Source organism: Monodelphis domestica, chromosome 2, assembly GCF_027887165.1.
Source record: "Monodelphis domestica isolate mMonDom1 chromosome 2, mMonDom1.pri, whole genome shotgun sequence".
Classification (NCBI taxonomy): Eukaryota; Metazoa; Chordata; class Mammalia; order Didelphimorphia; family Didelphidae; genus Monodelphis; species Monodelphis domestica.
In genome coordinates this window covers 466,998,552-467,016,853 of record NC_077228.1, presented here as the reverse complement: position 1 = coordinate 467,016,853, position 18,302 = coordinate 466,998,552, and the positions used below count along the sequence as shown (strand labels likewise).

The window sequence follows — 18,302 nt, the reverse complement described above, 5'->3', positions numbered from 1 at the left end:
TATATTATTATTATATACATAATTATATATAATTCTATTTTTATAATTTACATATATTTTAGCAACATTGGAGTTCCTCACAACATTGTTGTCCCAGTGCTGCCTAGTGTGCCAGGTGGGGCTCCTGAGCTAGCAGAGTAAATGAGAGAGGGGACTTGAATGGAAGGGAAAAGGAAGAAAGAACTTTTGCCCAAGCTGACTGCCTAAATGAGAGGCAGGCCTTCTAACACCCACATATCTACTTTGACAAAACCATGAAGATGGCACCAGGCTAAATAATCATCAGTAAATCTATTAAGAAATGATAGTAATATCTTCCACCCCAACTTGCACAAAAAAGCAGCCAGAAACAAGTCTCCTTAGACTATTATTATCAGGTTGTACAATTTTCCCTTAACAAATTACTCCCCTTTTAAGTATTATCTTTATTTGGCTGTATGAAGACTATTAATTGATATTAATTGATATATGAAGTTATTAATTTGTTGAATGGGCCTTACATTGAAAGAATACCATGCTATTAGTCAAGACATCTGATTTTTGTTGTTTTGTCAATTTACTATGTATTCTTGAACAAGTTACTAAAACTTTTCTGTTTATTCACATGTAAATAACAATTGCTTCACCAACCTCATGGAGTCTTTTGAGAATATAATCACAAGTTAAACTTGAAATCATTCTGAAATCTTTGAGAAAAAATATGTTAATATATTTATAAATGAGTTATATATTAAGATGGTTTCTTTTCTTTGAAGCTGTAAGTGGACAAATCGTTCAATTTAAACTCTCAGACATTGGAGAAGGGATTACAGAAGTGATAGTTAAAGAATGGTAAGTTGACTCAACTTTTTCTTGAAAAAATTCAATACTTATTCAAGAAAAAATAATTTAAATAATAATATTCATCATTACATTAAGTAATTATAATAACTAATTTTTATATAGCACTTTGTGCCAGGCATTATGCTAAGTGCTTTACAATTATTATCTTATTTGATTCTCACAATAGCCCTGGGAGTTATGTGCAATTTTTATCCCTATATTATAGGTGAGCAAACTGAGGCAAACAGGTTATGTGACTTGACTTGCTCAAGGTCACGAAGCTAGTAAGTGCTGGAAGTTAAATTTGAAATCAGGTCTTCTTGTCTCCAAACCTGATGCTTTGTGTCACCTAGCTGCCACTTGTTATGTAGAAAATAGCCTTTTCAACTATAAAGGTATAAAACTAGTTCCAGCATTATGTTGTTGTTCAATTGTTTCAGTCATGCCCAATTCTTTGTTACCCCATTTAGAATTTTCTTGGCAAAGATATTAGAATGGTTTACTATTTCCTTCTCTAGTTCATTTTACAGATGAGGAACTGAAGCAAACAGGGTTAAGTGACTTGACCAGGGTCACAAAGCCAGTAAATATCTGAGGCCAGATTTGAACTTGGGAAAGTGAGTCTTCTTGACTTCAGGCCAGGCATTGTATCTACTGTGCCACCTAACTGCTGCATTCAGCAATATGCTTGATGGTATAAAATGTATCAATTTGTGACATAGTTATTTGAAAATCTGCTTATTGCTTTTTTATTTTCTCATCTTTCTTTTTTATTTTATTTTCTTCTCTATAGAATCCTCTTTGCATGTTCTCAATTCTCAAAAAATAGAAACGAACCCTTGAGAAGTCCAGTGTCTAATAACAATGTAGCTATTCACATGTTTTTGAAATAGCACTTATGAAGAGCTAAGACTTTTACTTATTAAATGCAATGTTTATAAATTTGATATTGAAAAAGTTATCAAAGTTTGTAATATAGCCTATTATGAAAATAACTACTTTTGTTTTATGCTTACTGGTTTAGGTGATAAAATTGTAACTAATCATCTTGAAAGTTTTATTTAAATGCAAAAATTTCCACTTAATTTAAAATCTCTCTTTTCCTTTCTCCCAAACTACCATATAAAAAATAAAGTAAAACAAAACCTACTTCCTCATAGTCAGTACATTAACTGAGGATACCAAGATATGGCAATAGAAAACTTTTGAAAAATTAGATTTCTTCCCTCTCCCCCTCTGCCCTAATTTTTTTTTTTAGTCTGGAAAGATGAAAATTCAAAATAAGTATAATTCAGGTATGTAAAATCAATAGATGAGGAACATGGGTTTGTTGAATAGATTCTAAAGTTGTATAGGTAAAAGGAACCCTTTGAAAATTCATAGACATAAATATGAAATAAAAGAAAATACTATTGTGCAAGTGTTTCTATGGAAGCCATTATCTTAAAAGATCTTGGGATCAAAGGATTTAGAGCTTGAAGACAACTTGGAAGTTATAAACTCCAGCCCATACATTATACAGTTGGGGAAACTGATAAAGGATAGAAAATAGTATTATTAAGTAAGATTTAGGCTAATTAATAGATAGTTGGTTTTTAAATGTCAATTAGGGATGTTTGAGATATGTTTATTTCTTGGGTTCACATGGAGGGCAGCTATTGTGTTGTACAAAGTAACTGTTCTTTCAAAGACAGAACACTAAGTATGATAGCTTATCAGTCTAACCTCATATAGCAGGCATGTTCTTAGGATGTTTTTGTATTTTTAATTATTTATATAATTTTATATTTTCTCTTTAGGTATGTAAAAGAAGGAGATACTGTGTCTCAGTTTGATAGCATCTGTGAAGTACAAAGTGATAAAGCTTCTGTCACTATCACTAGTCGTTATGATGGTATCATTAGAAAACTCTACTATGCTCTAGAGGACACTGCTTTTGTGGGGAAGCCATTAGTAGACATAGAAACAGAATCTCTAAAAGGTATAGTAAAGTGTATTTATCCATTTTGCCAAATGTATCACTGCTGTCTTTTTCAGTTGTCACAATATCCCAATTTAATGATTTTAAAGATGCCACACAAGTTTGTTTTTTTTTAATATCTTTTATAGGGTTTTGATTGTGCTTCACCCAAACCAAAAAAAATTTTAAAAGGAACTTGTTTTGTAGTACATGAATTGATGAGTTAAGTTTGTAGCATGCCAAGTCACTGCTGCTTAGAAAAGGATGTGCCTATATATTAGCTGGAAATCAGATGTCCAGAAACTATAAAAAAAATCTCATTAGCTGGTGATGACTTTAATAGTTTCTTTTACCAGTAAGCTAAGAAATATGGGAAAAGTTATAGGAAGGAGAAGGCATTTCTCGTTTTCAGTGGAATCTGAACTCTAATTCAAATGCTTTATTTAACTCCTATGCTGCTTAAGGCACTGTGATAGGTACTGGCGATACAAAGACCAAAACCAAATGATCCCTGCCCCAAGAAACCCAGGTTCCACTGGGAATATATAGCATGTATACAAGCAAATCTATAAAAGTTTACAAAAAGTAATTTCAAAAGGGATAGAATAGAAAAATTAAAGAAAGAAGATGGAAAAGAGCAGTAAGCCAAAAAACAAGCAATAGTCATGGAGATGGCAAATAGTAAACACTTATAGGACGTGAGGGACAACAGCTCTGCAGCCTGGGTGAGATGAAAAGGGCAAGTCAATAGCCCTCCTCTAGGGCCTCAAAGACTTCCTTGGGTAGTATTGCAGGCCCAGCATCCAGAGAGCAGCTGGGAGTGAAAGGGCTATTTGATCCATACTCATTTCAATAATCACTTAGGGCATCATTGTATTCAGTCAGGCATACCATATTCAAGAAATGCTAAACTGAAAATTTTCCAACTAATAAGGTTCAATGATAACTAATATCTATATTTTAAAGCTCTGAGTGCTTATTTTTACTCTGTATCTGCTCATATAAATTGTGCTAAGTTTCTCTGAATTCCTCATTGATCATTTCTCATAATCCAGTATTTCTTTACTTTCATATACCACAATGTTCAGCCACTTTCCTTCCAGTCCTTTACTAATAAAAATAGTACTGTATTCTTTAACAGAATTTACTTTGGTATTACAAAAAAGAACATACACCTTTGTATTGTATCAATTAGAGCAGACCAGAATTAGAAGAGACTGCCTTGAAAAGTGTTTGGATTATTTTTCAAGGTCTCAAGCAGAGGCTGGAAGTTTCCTTGAATTTCTTCTTTTTTGAGGATTACTTTTGGGTACAGGTTGGCCCAGAGGACTACTGAATTTTCTTCTAACTTTGAATTTCAACTACTATGATTCTTCAAGCTGATAATTTTGGTTTGTGTAGGATTATTACTGACCTAAAAAGCAAGATGTCTAGGTATTTTCAGTCCTGGTTCTACTATAAAACTGTAACCTTGAGATACATCATTTAACCTGTGTGTTCATTTCTTTGTCCTTAAAGTGGAATTAATACTTATGCTCATTTTACAAGGTAGTTGTGAAAATAAAAGTGTTTTTGAAGCCTTTTGGAATAATTATTACAGATAAAATCCAATTGTAATGAATACTGCCACATGAAAGGCATGAAGTGAATTGTGTCCTATGAGACATAGTTCTTAGTATTTTGTGGACATGGTTACAATGAATTATTATCCAAATGTTATCTTCAACATGTTTTTTCTGGTTCTTGTTCATTTAATAGCAATTCTCTAACAAAAGTATTCAATTCAGGGTAGCTTACATTGTAGATAAGAAGAGGAGCTGAACCCATTATAGTTTTCTGTTTAGCCAGCAATTTAATAATATGTCCTTTGGCCCTTCCTACAAGGAAATCCTAACTGAACTATTAAAATGCATATCCAAAGGAGAAAAGTAGTATGTTTATCAAATGTCTCCCTTTTGTCTATTAAGTTTAATGATTTTTTTTTTCATCTACTGTTTTAACATAGTAAGTTGGACTTATGCTTGTATGACTGAAAATGACAGAAGGGTAGCTTTTGGCCCAGTGTTAAGAAAAACTTCATAACAATTAAATATAAATTGGAACATATTGCTGTGGTATTTGGTGAATCACTACTTTTCTGGAATATGTTTCCTATTTTAAGATATCCTTCTTTTTCTTTTTTTTTAAACCCTTTTCTGTCTTAGAACCAATACTAAGTATTAGTTCCAGGGTAGAGGAGCAGTAAGGGCTAGGCAATTGGGTTTAAGTGCCTTGCTCAGGGTCACATAACTAGAAAGTATCTGAAGTCAGATTCCAATGCAAGACCTTATCTCCAGACCTGGCCTCTGAGCCACCTAGTTGCTCCTTAAGATACCTTTCTTAAGACAAAAAAACATTCATCCCTGTTTCTTTGTCTTAAAATAAAAACTTTTGGCTTTATTAAATTAAACACTGGACTGGGAGTCTGGAGACCTTTGTTTTAGTCCTGGCTATGTCAATGACATTATTTCTCTTTTGTACAATAATTTGTTGATTTAATATCAGTTTAATACATTATTCACAATGTATTTTGAGCCGTTATGTGGAGTATTAAGTGAATATAATTGTGGCTGTTTATGTTGAGGTTCATATTTTTCCTCTAAAATTATTTAGATCTTTTTAAGTAAGCATAGGATTGTTAGTTAATATTCAGAGATTCAGTGATCATAAAAGGCAATTCTTTCAATTTTTATATAAGAAAACTTGGAATCATAACCATAATGTATCAATTTTAAGTAGATAATCACAAAACTCATCTAAATTAAAATTACTACATAATTAGTGGAATAAGACCCATGGTTAGACTATGACAGTGGAAGAGAATATACCTTCATCAGAAGATTCAGGGAAGTAAAAAGGGAACAGAATAGAAAAAGAGTCTGGACTTTGTTAGGAGAGACCTGAGTTCAAACCTTACCTTTGACACTCACCTGTGATCAGAAGCAAATCATCTAATGTCTCTGACTGTTTCCTTTTTTGTAAAATGTTAGTAATACTAACTATAGTTCCTATTTCACAAAATCTTGTGAGGCTGATAATAAGCTAATATACAGAAAGTACTTCAAAAAAAGCTTTAGAGCAGGAATTCTTAACCTGGGGTCCCCAGCTCTGAAGGGGCTGTGGTCAGACTTTGAAAAGTCTATGAACTTAAATGGGAAAACAATTACATCTTTACTTTCACCGAGCTCTCACCAAAATTTAGTAATTCCTTCAATTATGAATTTAAAAATAAAATAACATTCTGAGAAGGGTTTCAGTAGCCTTTACTAGACTACCAAAGGGATCACAACACAAAAAAATTAAATACTCTTCTTCCTAACATTATGTACATAACAACTTATTAGAAAGAAGATACATTTCAGGAAGGATAAATTTCAGCATAAGGTTTAAACAAGCTATACATTTGGAAATTATGTAAAATTTTTTAAAACTCCCTTAAATGCTCATGTAAAATTCCATCCATTTATTTAGTAATAAATTACTATAAATATAAATATAAATGGATTACAATTGTATTCATGCCATCATTATATCACGTCATGTATTGTTTTTGATGATTTGAAGACAATAATCCTTTTTGGTATGGTTGTTTCATTTTCCACACAGAATCCAGCAGATCTGAAGCTCCTACCTATGACTAATGAATTTAAACAAGCATTTCCTTCTTCAGAGGCCTTAACCAATATAATCTAAGTCAAATTGTTTTATAAGGTTAAACTCTAAAATACATAATATAGCTTTCCCTGCCTTCAAAATATGTATTCTGTTGGGTTAAGGTAGGGACAAAATTAAATGTAAAAGTATATGCAAGCACATAATTTCCTAGGGAAGGCCACTAGCAATTGTAGGGATCAGGATCGTGTTATTAACTTTTTTGTGTCATAGATACTTTTGGCAATATGCTAAATCTAAAGAGTCTTTCTCTTGGGCCATAGAATGTTTGAAGAGTAATATATGATAATACTAGAAAGTTAAGCTGGAGCTACATTGTGAAGAGTTTTAAAAGTCAAACATAAGAGTTAGTATTTTGTGAGAGCTACTATAGCTTCTTGAGTAGGAAAGTGATATAATCAAACATTGTCAGGGTCTCATTCAGCCAGTTATTTTGTTTGACTTTTAGTTCTCAGAGATATTACCAAGTCTTATTAAAATAGCTTCCCAAGGGCTCTTCTCATATCCTTAGCCCTTAACACAATGCCTGTACATTGTAGGAGCTTAATATGTTTATTTATTGAAAAAAATATCTGTTATACTAAGATTATAATTAAAGTTTTCTCTTTTAAGGTGAGAGAATATGTATAAGAGCCCTAAATTTTTATGATTTTTAAATATTGCTGAGAGTCTTTTTTTTTCCCTTTGTGGTACATAATTTATTGATAAAATATTATTGTCATTTTACAGATGGGAAAACACTGAGGCAAAGAATCATTTAAGGTATAAAATCTAAATTCACATTATATTATATAAATATAGAAATAGAATCTTAACTCCTAGTATATTAATTTAAACAATTTGCCATGTTTTCTTCTTTTGTAATACCAACTTGACTTTTGCTTTTTTTTGACATATTGCAAATTCCATTCCTGTCTTGATTTTTAAGTAGTCTGGAAATTTGACCAAAATTTTCCTAAAACTTCTTAGGCTGTATGAAAACCCATAATTATTTGATGTATACTTAATTAATAACAATTGTAATACTTAAAAATTATAAGTCTTAGAAAACTCACAATTTTACAAATTGGAGTCTCATTATAATGTAGCATATTCATTGTAAGGAAGATAGAATAAAGCTTTTTCAACATGGTATAACGCTGATCTTTGAGTCAGGAGACTTGGGTTCAAATTTTGGTCCAGTGCTTGCCACAAACCAGACATCTAACTCATTTAACTTCTTTGACTGAAGTTTTCTCATCTGTAAATCACCACATCACAGGGTTGTCAGGAAAAACTTTGTAAACCTTATTGTACTATATAATGGTGTTTAGTTCTAGAGTATGGTTCCACTATTTCATTAAATTATTTACTTCTCTACTGTAACTTCATACTGTAAAACTAATATTTTTTCTAGCTTCCTTTGTATAATTTTGTAATCTCCATGTCACCTCGTTCCATATAAAAGAATAGATAGCTGAAACTTATGCCTTTTTAATTGTCAAATTCTTATCTATTTTTACTTTTGTGAATAGATATCTACAATAAAATGTAATTTTTATCTTTGTCTTCCTAATGCCTGGCACAGAATAAGCATTTAGTAAATGCTTGTTAGTTGATATAACTCAAATAAATATACCTCTTAATTCTAGCTTGAGTGGTTTCAAAAGTCAATGGGAGAATGTTGAATAGTGATGTGTAGCAGCAAAGTGCTTTGAACTATAAATATGCATGATAATTATAGAAGAGATATTGTATGAGGGGTGCTGGATTTGGAATGGGGAGAAACTCACGTTAATTTAGTCTAAAACATAAAATGATTCAGGTCTGACATTGCTGAGGTAGGAGTGTGGCCAAGTTACTTCTTTCAGTATCAGTTTCCTAATCTATAGATTAAGGATAGTGTCTACCTCACTAAATTGTTTTAACAGTCCATTTAAATAATACATGTAAAGTCTTTTGCATACCTTTAAAGTACTAAATAAAGCAGCTGTTGTTATTGTTGAATATCACTCTGATACTAAGTAGTCATTTTCCTGAAGTAAAAGTCTTGTGGCATCTATTGATGTCATATGATTGCAAATCATGGAATATCATATTCTTTGACTAATTAAAGTTGTATGTGGCCAAAAGAATGTTGAAAAGACTTTACAAAAGTGAGGCATCTGTTATAAAAATTCAGAATGACTGAAAAAAAATTTGAGTTTGACAAAAAAGGGATTTTTAAGTTATATTGAGGAAAAGAAAGGTTTAAACTACTGCTCAGCTTGGGTGAAAGAAAACAGATGTCAAAGGAGACAGCTTCTCAACTCTCATTTTCCTTCTTTTTTTCCGGCTCAGGAGTAGACAGAACAACAGACAGAACAAAACTGGTTAATAAAGGTTAGTACCTTAGATCAGTAAGGAGATAGTCAGTGAGCACTTAACTGCCCTCAGTCAGCTCAAATCACCTGAAGAGCTGGGGGCATTTAGTTGGACTACAAGCTGTGGTGAGTGAAAGATGAAATGACTGAGGAAACAAAGGTTTGATCTAAGCATATCGGTTTTTATAAGCAATGTCTGCCAATTTCCAAACACAGGAGGAAAGAGACTTTTATATATTAAAAACAGTTAAATAAGGCTAACTAATTAAAAGGAAACAATATAACATTAAGCAAAATGACTTCTAATACCATGAAAGATTTGGGACTTTATAAGTTGGGAGGAGGAGAAAGGAATAGGTACAATTTCCTGAATTCAGAAAAAGAGGTATCCCATTCCCCCCAAGTATCTGGAAACAATCAAAGCAACATGGAAATAACTGATCAGTATGGGGCTAGTTTTCATATATGACAAATGGATTGCTTGAGATTTACAATTGGGAGAAAACTCCTTGCATCAATATTTGGATCTGACTGGATTTCTAGTCAATAAGCTGTAAGTTTTTGGTTAAGGATCTCTTAGCAATAGTTGGGGTGGTCAAGCTTCCTAGCCACAGAGGGCTAGGTTCAGACAAAGTAACAAGATTTTCTCCCAATTCCTACAATTGAATAAAGTTTTCTCACAAAACAAGTTGGATTAGACAGATCTATAACTGAATAGAAACATCTAACTCCAGAATTGAGTTACAAGATAGTCTGGCTTACTCAGTTCTCATAATTAACTGTTTGCTGCCCTAATTCTCTTAATTCTCAGTAGGAATTATCAATATGCCATTATTGCAAACCCCACCCCACTAAACTAATTCAATCTCTTGAATCAACCTTAAGAGAGTCTTATAAAACTATAGAGGTAATAAACTTTTTGTATTTTTCCCTGGTGAGACTCTATCTAGAATTTTTATTCTAGTTATCACATTTTAGGAGCTATATTGAAAAACTGAAATGTAGCCAGGCAAGGACAGCCAGAATGCTGAGGAGCATTGTGTTCATGCATTACGAAAATTAATTGAGAATACTGGAAATATTTAGCTTGGAGGAGAGGATTCTCAAGGGCACATGATAATAATCCCTTTCAAATATTTCAAGGGCTATCATATGTAAGAGAGCAGAACTAGTAGCAAAAGGTGGAAGTTGCATGAAGGTAAATTTAGGTTTAAGGTAAGAAAAAAACTTCCTAACCATTAGAATTATCCATAAGTAGAATGGGTTGATGTAATGGATATTGGATTCTTCCTCATTCGAGATCTTCAAACCAAAGCTGGATGATCACTTTTTGGATGTAGATAGCATTTTTTCAGTTTTGTGTTAGACTAGGTGACCTCAGAAGCTCCTTCCTGTTTGAGTTCTATGACATATTGTGAAATAGTAGGCCCTAGTAGTCATAGGGCAAGGGATACAGGGAAGTACTTGCTGAGATTTTCAGTCTTCTTGTTTCTATATGTCTAGCCACTAGCCCACATTTCATATCTTGTTCAGTTTTAGAGTTAGAAAAATATATTGGAAAATGCTTTGTGTGCAACATGTATTATCAGTTTATGAAACATAAGTTATTTTTCTCCTTTAACTTGTAACTGCTGCCTTAATTCTACACAAATACATAGTTTTCTTTTATCTTGTAATAGATACCCATCAGAATCCCCTAGCAGTACACTGAAGAACCCTTCCTTTTAGTGTTATTAGTACCATGTGCTTAATTTCTGCTAGGTAGTAATATACTTTGCTGTTATCAAATACTCAATCTTACATTTATGTATTTTTATTTTTTAGAAAAAAATCTGAATTCGTGCTTATGATTTTAGCAAAGCTAAAATTGGTGTTCACTTAATATTTTTAATTAATACAGTCTTTTACCTTATTTCCAGATTCAGAAGAAGATGTTGTTGAAACACCTGCAGTGTTTCATGATGAACATACCCACCAGGAAATAAAGGGCCATAAAACACTAGCAACTCCTGCAGTTCGTCGCCTTGCCATGGAAAACAATGTAGGTTCTCCCACTAATTTTTCTGTATGTATTACTACTTTTTTTTTTTTTAAAGATGGTATATTTATATTACTTGTTTAGAGAGAAATTTGAGATCCTGAAAGGCACTGAACAATTTTCCAAGAGCAGTCCAGACCACTTTGACTACTTACTCAATGTGGGGCCCATTTAATTATTCATCTGTAGCATCTATCCACGGTCTATGTGTTCATGTATCTATGTGTCAGTGGGCTTTTGATCCAGCTATATAAAATAGTTTATACATTAGGAATTTGTCATCTACTTGGTTTTTCTAACATGGATACTGAGGTCAAATTCTTTTCAAATTTGGAAGGGACCTTTGAGAGTCTATTTAATATCCAGTCTGTAACTGAAAAAGAATCCCCTTTATAGTGTAACAGGAGGCTATAGTTGTTTGCATGTTATCTCTTCCATTAGAATGTAAGCTCCTTGAGGGTGGACTGTGTTTTTGCTTTTCTTTAGATCTTCAGCATTCAGCATAGTTCCTGGCATATAATAAGTGCTTAATAAATGCTGACTAGCTAGCCATCCAGCTTTTGTTTGAAAAACTTCCACTGAGGGGGACACCCTTTATTTTCTCAAATAGTTCATTCCACCCTAGGATGGCTTCTTTTGCTTCCCTCTGGAGGCAAATAGAACATTTCTACTCTCTTTTCCACCTAACAGTCCTTCAGCTATTTGAATGTTATTTTCATATTCTTTACAAACTTATTAACTTCCTTCCCAAAATGTGGTGCCCAGAGCTAAATATAATACTTCAGATATAATATGACCATTGCAGAATCTAAGCCATTCACTTTCTTAGACAGCAGCCCTGTAATAACAATATTTTTATTATATAATATCAATAGCAATAGCTTTGGCTATTATGTACTGTTGGCTCTTCTGGAGTTAGTAAAGCCCATTAAAACCCCTTTGTATGTTTTTCAGATGAATTGTCTAGCCATATCTCTCTCATCTTGTACTTGTGAAGTTAAAATTTTTTAAACAGATTTAGCCCCTGTGTTGAATGTTTTTAGATTTCTAATTTGTTGCATAGTTTATATTTATAAGCTTTTTTAGGAGGTGCTACAATATTCAGGATCTTCTTGTAAGCCACATAATGTCATCTGCAAAGAGGAACTTATAGGTGATTTCTTAAAGTATCAGGAATACTTCTCCCACTTTGGACCCTTTGCTGAACATCTTCTATGATAGTGGTAAATATCTTTCGTGAGCAAAATTCTCCGTATTTTGGGGCTAGCTTGATATTATTAATTAGAGTCATTGGACAAGATGATTTTTGTCCCATTTTTTGTGAAATCTTGAGCATTGCAAAGAATCCCTCCAGTTTCATTCATTTTTTGACCATATTAATTTTTGTACTGCTATATGTGAATAGTTACTATTCCCCATTCCTCACTGGTCCTCTAGTGTTTTTTTCAACTTTCAGTTTTTAATAATAGAAATTTTTATTCTTTTCTTACATCTTCTGTCTACAAATTGATAGAGCACATTGTGTACTTATAGTCATGGAAAACTACATTCTCCAAAGAAGCAAAATTTCAGGTGATTTAAAAGCCAGCTAAAGGACATACAGTAATCATATATAGGCTGTAGTATATTGCTAAGGAAGACTAGAACTCTAGAAGTTTCATACAAGATACCATAAGAAAGCTATATGACCAGAAAATGTGTTGGACATTTATATAGTGAGAGAAAGAAATAACACGTTTACTCTATTAATGCCCAAGGAAGGCAAGGAGTATGATAAATGAAACAGTTCTGGAGAATTTATGGAGGACTGGTACAAGAGCATAGAATAAGAAAGAACAAATGGCTTGTGGCCTCTGAGGCAGTACCTACAAGAATAAGATTACAGAAGTGAAATATCAGTCACTGATCATTGAAGAATCAAAATATTCCTATAATATTTCTTGAAATAGTATTTATTCATATCTCTAGGTTAGCATACTAGAATAGCAGATGGGGAGAAGGCAAGGATCTAAGAAAAGAATAAATTTTTTCCTGAAAAAATTACTAGAGGAATAGTGGAAAATAAGGAATGATAGATGATAATTATTTATATAAATATAATTATAGTTTAGAAACAGTGAATTCATTGCTTGCTTCAAATGAACAAGAGCTGCCTCATTTTTCTAATTTATAGTTATTACTGAATTTTTTAACCTCACTGCTTGCTTTAAATGAGTAAGAGTTGTCTCTATTTCTAATTTATAGTTACTTAGTTAGTTTTTTTTAACTTAGAAAATATTGCCTCTAGAAATGGGTTATAGTATTTGACCTCAATTTGCCTTACTACAAATAAGTGGAGAGCAGTACAGTAGCTAATCCACTGTTTGTAGAAGTAGTAAATGTTTAGAAATTACCTATCTAATAGTAATCTCGTAGTTCCAGATTTTGACATTTGATTTTTTTAAAGTAAAGCTAAATCAAGAATATTTAAACACAGCTTTTTAAATTATTAAGTTTACAGTCAGAAAATAATATACATAAATCCAACCATCCTGTATGGCTATGAATTATGAAATAACCATAGTCTCTGAAGAATTAAAGTTGCAGGTAAGCCAATGACTCAAACAATAATGTATGTGAAATACTTTCCAGACTTTAAAATGCTATGGTAAATGTCAATCATTATTAGTATGTTTGAGGCCTGTAAATAAGTTTCAGTGTATCACAAGCAGTGGGCCCAAGAGATATATTACTGGAAAAAGAAATGAGTTATCTATGCAGTGAGAGGAAGGTGTGATAGAAACTCAATCTCTTTGCTCCATTAGTCTATTTAGGGTCAGAAGATCTAAAGAAATGCCCCAAGTGTGTTAAATGGATATCTCATAAAATTTGTAAGAGAACATAGACAAAAGTTGCACTGAAAAGGTGATTGTGATCTGTAGTATTGGAGGCAGTACTCACATTGATGGAATAATAGATTCATCCAGATTGTGACAGAATTGTTTTTCAAGGGTAACTTCATCCTTTGAAAAGCATTCATTCATAGAAGTGAAACAGCTCAAGACTAAAGAATTAATGCATGATATTTGCAAGAATATTTCTTAGAACATATTAATGTATAGAGAATAGTATTATAATTTAATAGAAATACCTTGTAGCAATGTCAAAAATTAAGAGGCAAAAAAAATAAAACAGGGAGTAAAGTGGCCTAAAAAAATCATATCTTTTTAAAACTTATATTGTATCTTTACTCAAGAGTAAATAATGTAAATGTAAGCAACAAACCTCTGTGGGATAAAATCCTAGAGTTTCAAATGCCTTAAAGTTTAATTAAGTACATTTGGATTACTATTTTCTATATATCATTCTCTTTAAATGAATGAAAAAAATGTAAGCACTCTTTATGGGGCAGGCTTTGTGCTAAGCTTTGAAGTTACAGATAGAAAAGCAAACAATTTCTTCCTCTTGGGGAGTTCATATGCTAATTGGATAAGGTAGTACATACAAGAAAATTCAACTGCAGGACAGAAAGAAAGACCTGGTGGTCCAGACTATCAAGGTACAGAAGTAGAAGATAGCAAAGACCAGGGCTCTTTGAGGTTTAAGTGCTGTGCTGGTGACAGTGAAATCATTTAGATCTGTTCCTTTAGGCCTACAATAATATACACAGGTGAGGTTTTAAGCAGTGTGACAATGACTGGGAGCATTTTAATTCAGAGGACCCAAGTCTGAATCTTGACTGTGAATTTAGGCATGTTATTTAACCTCTCTTGGCCTCTTTTGTGATCTATAAAATCAGGATCTTTGGACTAGATAACCTGTAAGGTCCTTTACAGGTCTAAATATATGATCCTATGATCTGTTCTAGCTCCTTGCCCAAAAAAATGAATTTCCTGTAAAACATCCTTAATGTTTAGTCTTTGTTTAAATATTTATAGTGAAAAGGAACTCATTACTGCCAGAAACCACAAATTGCATGTGACAGTGAACTAATGACTGTGTGAAAAAGTACTTTCAAGCAGTTTTTTAGTAAGTTTCTCCTTGGACCACAACTCTCCTTTTAATTTAAGATTACTGAATCTTTATTTGAAGTCAAACTGAATCTGAACATCCCTTCTTTAACATTCTCAATAATCCCTGATTAAAGACTTCAAATGAATTTAATCATTCCAGCGCCAATCCATTTCACCTCGGGACATTTTTAATTTTTAAAAAGTTTTTTCTTTAACAGGGAAAACTTAAAGTAGAGTGAGCAGAACAAAGAGAACATTGTACACAGTAACAGAAATATAACAACACTCAATTGTGAAAGACTTAGCCATTCTGATCAATACAATGCTCTGTGACAGTTCCAAAAGACTGATGAAAAATGGCATCTGCTTCCAGAGAGAGAACTAATGACCTCTAAGTGCAGATTGAAGCATATTTTTTCTCATTTTCTTTATTTTTCTTGCTTTTTTATTTTTTTGCAACAAGTCTAATATGACCTCACATGCATAATGGGAATCATATTGCATGCCTTCTCAGTGGTAGGAGAGGGCCTGGAGAGGAGAGAATTTGAAATTCAAAATGAAAAAAGGAATGTTAAAAAAAAAGTTTTTAATTCTATGAAGTTGAAATTTGGTTCTCAGCAGTTCCCACATATTTAAATACAACAAATCTAATCCCACTTCCATTTGGCAGCTTTTCAGATACTTGAAGAAAGCTATCATGTTCTCCTAAGTTTTATCTCCTCCAGGCTAAATCAACCTACTTCCTAGACCCCAGGATTCTTTCCATCTGGGTTGCCCTTTTCTGCAAGGGTTCCTTAGAAAGAAAACTTGTCAGTTTCCTTCTTAAAATATGGTATGCAGGGGGCATCTGGGTGACTCAGTGGATTGAGAGTCAGGCCTAGAGATGGGAGGTCCTAGGTTCAAATCTGGCCTCAGCCACTTCCTGGCTGTGTGACCCTGGGCAAGTCACTTGACCCCCATTGCCTGGCCCTTACCACTCTTCTACCTTGGAACCAATATACAGTATTGATTCCAAGATGGAAGGTAAGGGTTTAATTTTTTTTTTAAGGGTTTAATTTTTTTAAAAATGTTATGCAGAAAGGGCAACGAGGTGGCTTAGTGGATTGAGAACCAGGCCTAGACATGGGAGGTCCTAAGTTCAAATCTAGCCTCAGACACTTCCTAGCAGTGTGACTGACCAAGTCACTCAATGCCCATTGCCTAGTCCTTACTGTTCTTCAGCCAATACTATACAGTATTGGTTCCAAGGCAGAGGGTAAGGGTTTTTTAAAAAGTATAGCACTTTGTGAACTTTAATAAATGTTAACTATTATTACATAGGTAAAATCAACTAGTAGTAGGAAGTAGATTATGCAAAATCTATATTTTCTTATGCCAATAGCTAATATCCAATTATATGGGCAGCTAAGTGGCATTGTTGATAGGCTCCACTGAGTCTGGAGTCACGAGTTAAAATCAAACATCAGGCACTTATTAGCTGTGTATGATCCTGGGCAAATTTCTTAATCTCTGTTTACCTTAATTTCCTCATCTACAAAATGACGATAATAAGAGCACTTTCCTCCCAGAATTGTTGTGAGGATCAAATGTGAAATAATCATAGAGTAGTTGGTATAGTACCTGGCACATATGTAAACTCTATACAAATGTTAACTATTATTATCATTGATAAAACTAAAGACCAGAAATCAAATGTTAATATTGTTGAAAAGTAGGGCTTAATTTAGAACCAGTGTTATTGAAATGACTGTGAAAAAGATAAAAGATATCAGCAGAGCATATTAAAAAAAAAGAAACCTTAAAAAAGTATCGATGGCTAATATTATACATCTTATAGCTTCCCCTTGTTTTTTATTGTTCCTTTATTAATTAATTATATTAATTCCTTTCATCTTCTCAGCCTACGATTAACTTCTTAGAAATTTACTTGACTCGGATACAAACATTACAGTAGACTTAAAAAAAATCCTTACCTTCTATCTTAGAATCAGTCCTATATTTTGCTTCCAGGGATGAAAGGTGGTAAAGGCTAAAAAATTAGTTTTGAGTGATTTGCCTGGGATCATACAGCTAGGAAGTATCTAAATCCAGATTAGAACCCAGGACCTGTCTTCTCTAGGCCTGGTTCTCAATCTACTGACCCACTTAACTGCCCCAAAGTAATTTCTTATAAGTGAGACATACTAAAGTTTTGAAAGTTTTGAAAAAATAGTATTATTTCTAGAGATTATTTTGATATAATAATGGTGTTCATTTTATATTTGTCCTATTCAGAATGGAATAATTTATTAACCAAAAGGAATATTATTTTTCTTACACATTATTTTCAGATAAAACTAAGTGAAGTTGTTGGAACAGGAAAGGATGGTAGAATCCTAAAAGAAGATATTCTCAATTATTTGGCAAAGCAAACGGGAGCTATTTTACCTCCATCACCAAAATCTGAAATCATCACACCTTTACCAAAATCTGAAAAAATCCAGACTATACCAAAAGATAAGCCTATTCCTTTACCAGTGTCAAAACCTAAAGTATTTACAGACAAAGACAGAACAGAGCCCATAACAGGTAAATATATCAGTAAAATAACTTTTGAGGAAACTTCTTCAGAAGGTCTGGTCAGTATGACATTGACAAATTTATGAATTTGTGAGTGAATTTTCTAAGGAATTTCTCAACCTTAAAGGAATGGAACCTTTTGGGAGTTATATGTCTATCACTGGGAATCTGGTAACTGAGGATCATAAAGAGGAGGCCAAACAATGTAAAAGACTTATTAGCATGCTAAGGAAAACTGCTTTCACTGAATTAGCAGCCTCAGCTTTCTAGGATACAAATTCTTTTTTATATCCGTTCAGGCAGGGGTCCCAAACTATAGCCTATGGGCCACATGTGGCCCCCTGAGGCCATTTATCCAGCCCCCACTGCACTTCCAGAAGGGGCACCTCTTTCATTGGTGGTGAGAGGAGCACAGGATGTATCCACATCCTGTGCTCATGGAGTACTGTATGTGGCAGTGCCATAAAGTGCGGCATTGCTCACGTACAGTACTACTTCCAGTGACATAATCCTTTGTGTGGCACCTTGTTCTGAGAGTAAGTGAATGAGAACGAGGCACTGCACAAAGGATTATGTGGCTACACAATGGAAGATGTCAGCATGGTGAGCAGAGATCTGGGGGAAAGGATTCCACACTGTGTATACTGCTGCCCACTATAGTGGTGGTGGTGATGGACCTGTGCAAGGTGTGACAGGACCATCACAACCAGTGCTGCAGCCTCCACTCTCCAAGACAGCGGTATACAGATTTGTTAATAGTTTTTCTTTTTTTTTAATATTCCGGCCCTCCAGTGGTCTGAGGGACAGTGAACTGGCCCCCCCTGTGTAAAAAGTTTGGGGACCCCTGTGTTCAGGCATGCTTAAAGTACCTAGCCAAT

At 33.5% G+C, this 18,302-nt stretch overlaps 1 protein-coding gene across 5 annotated transcripts in view; it reads left to right on the top strand.

Moving 5' to 3' along the window:
* The window catches only part of DBT (dihydrolipoamide branched chain transacylase E2), a 55,454-nt gene that overhangs the window by 14,712 nt on the left and 22,440 nt on the right, over window positions 1-18,302 (top strand). Inside the window, exons 1-7 of one of the 5 annotated variants that reach the window (XM_056819129.1) lie at window positions 778-831; window positions 1,341-1,439; window positions 2,622-2,803; window positions 7,223-7,255; window positions 8,813-8,854; window positions 10,755-10,876; window positions 17,196-17,433. In XM_056819129.1, coding sequence (XP_056675107.1) covers window positions 10,865-10,876; window positions 17,196-17,433 — 250 coding nt within the window. In that variant the 5' untranslated portion in view covers window positions 778-831; window positions 1,341-1,439; window positions 2,622-2,803; ... (1 more) ...; window positions 8,813-8,854; window positions 10,755-10,864. Of the gene's footprint in view, window positions 1-755; window positions 832-1,340; window positions 1,440-2,621; window positions 2,804-7,222; window positions 7,256-8,812; window positions 8,855-10,754; window positions 10,877-17,195; window positions 17,434-18,302 lie in introns of those variants that run through there. The other 4 variants (XM_056819130.1, XM_007485028.3, XM_056819128.1 and 1 more) reach the window with 4 other exon arrangements.